The sequence below is a fragment of the Arachis duranensis genome, chromosome 3 (genome assembly GCF_000817695.3).
Source record: "Arachis duranensis cultivar V14167 chromosome 3, aradu.V14167.gnm2.J7QH, whole genome shotgun sequence".
NCBI lineage: Eukaryota > Viridiplantae > Streptophyta > Magnoliopsida > Fabales > Fabaceae > Arachis > Arachis duranensis.
Window position 1 is genome coordinate 50,186,677 of NC_029774.3, and position 6,706 is coordinate 50,193,382.

At 32.8% G+C, this 6,706-nt stretch overlaps 1 protein-coding gene across 1 annotated transcript; it reads left to right on the forward strand.

Annotated features, from left to right (window-relative positions):
• Positions 1-681: 681 nt before the first annotated feature.
• Positions 682-5,324, forward strand: LOC107479176 (probable polygalacturonase). The gene is made up of 5 exons (XM_052258642.1): positions 682-1,378; positions 2,451-2,571; positions 3,464-3,711; positions 4,108-4,262; positions 4,334-5,324. Exons 1-5 carry the CDS (start codon positions 905-907, stop codon positions 4,869-4,871), a joined length of 1,536 nt encoding a protein of 511 aa, XP_052114602.1. The 5' UTR covers positions 682-904; the 3' UTR covers positions 4,872-5,324.
• Positions 5,325-6,706: the final 1,382 nt, after the last annotated feature.

Consider the following 6,706-nt stretch of genomic DNA (forward strand, 5'->3'; position numbering starts at 1 on the left):
TAAATTATATACTCTATTGAGAATTTAGTTAATTAAAATTTAATTAAATAATATTATTTAAATTAAAAAATTGATTAAAGATTAAAAGTTAAAGAACAACTAGTATTTTTTTTTTTGGGTACAATCCTGTAAAAGATGTAGCTCACCTAAACATGATTTTAAAATCACGGAGTTCTTAGTATTTCAAACTTTCTAACTTGTAACTGAGTTTCATTTTTTCTCTCATATCTAATAACATTATAATGTCTATAAATATAATAGGAAGTTTTGATGTTTAATTTTTTTAAATAATATGTATGCTGATAATTTCATTTAATTCTCTTCATCAATAAGAAAAAACTTAATTTAATTTTTTTATTTAGGTTAACTACAAAGTTAACTATTTGTATATATAATATAGTTCACCTACCAACATCAAACATGGTACAATATTTGGAACACGAACATGATTATCACCAAATTAAGCAAACTAATATCTAAGCCTAGCCTTGATCAAATTTTCCAAACCCCAAAGCTATTAGTTGCTCCATCATTGTCCGCAGGAAATTAAACACCTTTCAGATTCAGTTCCCATCAAAGTGTACGCTGTTCCTCCCTTATAATACACTCCAACTCTATTATCATCACCCAACTTTGACCACTACCTTTCTCCATCCGCATTGAAAGAAAAATAAAAAAAAAAAAGAACAAAAAGAGGAAAAAAAAAACAAAACTTATCATCAGTTCCCTCCAAAATCCAAAAGCCCCCACGTAAGAACTGATAACTCCACGTTCTTAAACCACCCCACATATATACATCCGTACCACTTCTTTTGCTAAAAGGGTAGTGGTTACGTTGTTATTAATTCTTATACATTGGTTATTTAATTTGCTTCTATTTTTCGTTGCGCTTGTGTTTTGAACGATGGTGGAAGAAAACACAACACCAACATCAACAACAAAACATGATTTTTTCGAAACCCAAGCCGTCTTGGACTTGAAGCGTTGGTTCCAAGCAATCATATCCTCACACAAGACCCTCTTTACACTCCTATGGCTGGCGGCGTTCACCTCCGCCTTCCTGTGGCAGAGGGATGCCGTTAGTGGGTTGGTGGTGATGCACGGTGGCGGTGAGTCTCTTAAGAAGAGTGAAAGTTCATTGTTGTATCCTAAGCTGAGGCCCGTGGGCTTCAGCTTAGTGGATTTCGGTGGCGTTGGCGACGGCGTTACCATGAACACTAAGGCGTTTGAGAGGGCGGTTTCAGAGATTTCTAAGTTGGGAGAGAAGGGTGGTGGGCAGCTGAATGTGCCCCCTGGTAGGTGGCTCACTGCACCTTTTAATCTCACCAGTCATATCACTCTTTTTCTTCATCAAGATGCTGTCATTCTTGGAGTTCAGGTTCCTTTTTCCTTCTTATTAATTTCTTGCTGGTTACTTCCATCAAATCATCTTCTTCGTGTAAAGATGATATTATGAATCATTAAATTTGATATAGCTGATTGAATATATATATTTAATTGAACAATCTAACAGATCTAATTCCTTCTCGTGCTTATTTTAGTTTGAATTCTTGACACTATATGTATCTTAATGGGACAAAAACTTTGTTGTTTGGATTTTAAACTAATATTGACTATAAAGTAATATTTATTTTAGTTTCTTTGTTGTTTCGCTTGTGAATTTGTATTGATTTGTTACACTAGAAATTTAGGTGTTTGTGTATACCAAACATGATTTTAAGGATAAAAAGTAAGAGTTAAAGCAATGAAGTGGAGGTTAATTACACATGCTAAAGTGACTTGTATTTAGTTTACTAAATATTTTATAAACACGATATTACTAACTAAATTGGTTGCCATAATCAAACGTTTAAAATGGAATAATAAACTATATTATAGAATTTATAATAGCATAATCAAATATGTATTTTTATATGGTACTTAATTATTGATTATTTTTTATATTCATATAACATGATTCATATAAAAATTAGTCTTTTTTATTTTTATTTTTATTTTGGGAAATAACTACTTTTAAAAAAAAATTGAGTCACTTTGTAATTTATATCTCATATAGTTCAATTTACATTTTAATTATCACTAAATATATGCTGTCATCACGTCTATTTTTAACGTATGATATAAGATAAATAAATACACTTTTGCCATTACTTTTCATTTTCTTAATATAACCCCACTCCAATTCTTAAGCTCTTTGTTTCATCCTTGATCTTATTTTTTTATTGAAATCCAATTTCATATATTTCAAATAACCCCGCCTCCTATTTTTTAAGCTCAAAACATTTTACTATGATTCAAATTGGTCATTTATTTGATTATGAATTATGCTACATATTGTTATTGATCTCTTATATCTCATAATTCTACCTTTGTAATTGACAAATCATTTAAGTAACCTTTCACTCTTCAACCTTCCCATGATCAAGAAATTTAGCTTACCATTTTTATAGGATGAAAAGTACTGGCCACTGGTGCCTGCATTGCCTTCATATGGATATGGAAGGGAGCATCCTGGCCCTCGTTACACCAGCTTGATCCATGGCCAAAATCTTACTGATGTTGTCATAACAGGTCAGAATCTTTCTCCATTCCATTCTCCTCTGCATAAAAATGTTGACATGCTTGACCCATTACTTAATAAGATAATTAACTGGTAATTCAGATTACTATCTGTAAAATTTTCGTAATATTATTATGATATAATGTGAATATGTGATTACCTTTAGGAGGTGTAATGCACATATTCTTTATAAATTTATTGACAATGACAAATTTAAAAAATTTTGACAGTAAAAACAGGAGAGGAGTGTTAAGAGCAGCAGAATTTATGATGTGTAGTTATTAATTAGTCATCATCGGTATTTTTAATGGTGTGAGATGACATCTAGTTATATAAAATTACTCATTTTTTTTTATGGTTAAGTGCTGGCCAAATTTTAATAAAAATACTGATTTTCTAGATTTTTTCAAAACGAAATATATATAACATGACGATAAAATTATTTTTATAATAATCTAATATAATGAAACAAGTTTAATAACATAGCGAGGATAAATAAATATTATTATTATTATATACTATAAAGAATTTTTTAAAATTTAGTGAAAATAATTGTTACCGCACTATTTCACATGAATTCCGTTCCTATTCTTCATCCAGTTTTACTCTTTACAAAAGGAATTCCAAATTTTTCACTAAAACAAATTCCAAAATAAGACTGTTAGCGAAAATTCTTTGATAGACCGGAAGTCCTTTGGATCTGTTTATCAGCAATAGGATAATCAAACACGGTTCTCGGGTAATTAAACTCAACCATGACAAAAAAAAAGGGTAAATAAACTCAACATTACCAATTTGTTCCAAATTAGTTAGGAACAGCCATGATCAGGCTAAGGAGAATACATAGTAGCATAGTATTAAATATATTTAATTAATTTATCAAAATTTATATGGTTTTTACAGGGCATAATGGTACCATAAATGGACAGGGACAAACATGGTGGACAAAATATCTGCAGAAGGTTCTGAACCATACAAGGGGTCCACTGGTTCAGATCTTATGGTCTAGTGACATTCTTATAACTAACATTACTTTGCGTGACTCTCCTTTTTGGACACTTCATCCATACGATTGCAAGAATGTTACAATCAAAAACCTTACAATTTTGGCTCCTGTGTATCGTGCACCAAATACTGATGGCATTGATCCTGGAAAGTATCTTCTTCTATGAATACATAGAATTAACTTTTAGCTAGTCAATATTAGCTATTTTTAGAGTTCATAATTTGTAATTTAAAGTGTAGCGTTAATGATTTATAATTTAGAGTCTAGAATTTAATATAAATAAAATAATTTAAAAAAAATTGATTTAGGTTGGCTAAAAAAAATTGGTTATAGTTACTAGAAAGCCAATATTTTGTTAAGCAAGACGGGGAATTTGAAACTAGGTACGCAGGTAGGAATTGATATTATATTTCCGGAATGAGCCATGTGGGCTGTGGATTCCTAAATTTTAGATTGATATTATACTATCTGTCCTTGTGTTTTTTTTATATTGAAAATTATTATTCACAATAAATTAAACATTGGTTTGTATGATAGAACAGATTCATGTGAAGATATGTTGATAGAGAACTGTTACATAAGCGTGGGAGATGATGCAATTGCCATAAAAAGTGGGTGGGATCAGTATGGAATTGCTTATGGAAAGCCTTCAAAGAATATAGTAATCCGAAACCTTGTTGTTCGATCTAATGTTAGGTAACTCCCTAACTCATCCATCTTTCTTCAGCATCAACTAACTTAACTGTGGTTTGTACAAAATGCGACAGTGCCGGCATCTCAATAGGCAGCGAAATGTCCGGCGGTGTATCGAACGTGACGGTGGAGAACATCCTTGTATGGAAATCCAGGCGTGCTATTCGGATCAAGACAGCGCCGGGAAGAGGCGGCTTCGTGCGCCAAATATCTTACAAGAATCTGACCTTTGAGAATTGCAGAGTTGGAATTGTCGTCAAAACAGACTACAACCAACACCCTGACGCCGGATACGACCCGAAAGCGCTTCCTCTTCTCGAGGACATAAGCTTCACGGGCGTCCGGGGCCAGGCAGTTCGAGTGCCGGTACGGATTCAAGGCAGCCAGGACATTCCTGTTAGAAATGTGACTTTTAAGGACATGTTTGTCGGATTAATTTCGAAGAGGGTGAAGAAGAAGAAACATATCTTCCAGTGTGCCTTTGTCCGTGGTCAAGTAATAGGGACTATCTTCCCTGCCCCTTGTGAGAACTTTGATCAGTACAATGAACAAGGGCAGCTAGTTAAGCATGCCGTATCATGGAATGTCACAGATATAGATTACCAAATATGAGGCCTTTTTGCATGCTTGTTGACTTCTTGTGCGTCGATGCCATAATGGGATCTCTGTATCTTATGCGTGGTATGAATCTGTATGTGAGTATAGCCTTTTAAAGCTGTGGTTGTGGTTCTGGTTCACTTCGAATTATTCTGATTGCAGAAAAATGCGAAATTTACAACTGATGTGACTGCAATGCAATTGTGCAAGACATTGTAATTGCAATTTTGTGGCAATGTGGCTGCAACTGTCGTTAAAGACTGCAACCTAAATGCATCCCTATCAGCAATTAGGCTTCAACTTATGTTTATATTAGTCATTTTTGTGCAAGTTTTCTTAGGTGATGAACTGGACATAGTGGAACGTTCAGATACTTGTATAAGCGGCCTTCTTATTTTTAAGGATTTATTACAAGCTAAGCTTTCATTTTAATTTTGTAATTTGTAGTCATCAAATAGTTATCATTGGTATTTTTAATGGCATAAAATTTTATCTAATGATATAAAATTATTCACTTTTTTTATTTGTTAAATGTTGATCAAATTTTAATAAAAATACTGGCTCTTAGACTCTCTCTTATTATAATAGTTAAAAATTATATTAATACACTTTGAATATTATGAAAAATAAAAATATTTTGTGCTGGCCCCTCACTTTAAGTAATTTTGTTTACCAACAAAGGTTGAATATTGACAAAATTACTGAATTTTAGAAAAAAAAATGGCTCAATATAGATATAAAGAAGGCACCGAAAGAGATAGCTAAGATTCATCATGGAAAGAACAAAAGAAACTAGAGAAACATTCTCTCCCAAAAAAAGGGGGAAGAAATCATTACGTTTCCCTTGTGAAAGAGGAACAAAACATATATTCCCAAACTTCCCAACAAAGCAAATCATCATCCTTTTTTAGTGTATATATAGGAGGAAACGCAGATCGAATAGGATCTGATATGGTTAAAATCTCAATCTAATCTGTATTAAAATTGTCGAATTGGATCGAATCTCGGATATATTCGCAAAATATATAAATATTTTTAAAAGCTTACTTTTATTAAAAAGTTGGTCCTTAACTTCCTTGAGGGAGGAGCAACAAAGGCAAGGAAGAGACATAGAGGAGCTCAAGAACACCATTGGTCCTTCAAGGAGAAGGCGCCACCATCACTAAGGTAGACTCATTCCTTAACTTCCTTGTTCTTATCTCTCTGTTTTCAGTTTTTAAGCTTCATGTTTGTCTATGTTTGTGTCTTTACTACATGATCATTAGTATTTAGTAACTATGTCTTAAGGCTATGAATAATTCCATGAATCCTTCACCTTTCTTAAATGAAAAATGCTTTTAATACAAAAGAACAAGAAGTACATGAGTTTCGAATTCATCCTAGAAATTAGTTTAATTATATTGATGTGGTGACAATACCTTTTGTTTTCTGAATGAATGCTTGAATAGTGCATATTTTTTATCTTGTTGTTTATGAATGTTAAAATTGTTGGCTCTTGAAAGAATGATGAAAAAGAGAAATGTTACTGATGATCTGAAAAATCATAAAATTGATTCTTGAAGCAAGAAAAAGCAGTGAAGAACAAAGCTTGCAAAAAAAAGTGACAAAAAAATATAAAAGAAAAAGAAAAAGCAAGCAGAAAAAGCCAATAGCCCTTAAAACCAAAAGGCAAGGGTAAAAAGGATCCAAGGCTTTGAGCATCAATGGATAGGAGGGCCCAAGGAAATAAATCCAGGCCTAAGCGGCTAAATCAAGCTGTCCCTAACCATGTGCTTGTGGCATGCAGGTCCAAGTGAAAAACTTGAGACTGAGTGGTTAAAGTCGTGATCCAAAGCAAAAGAGTGTGCTTA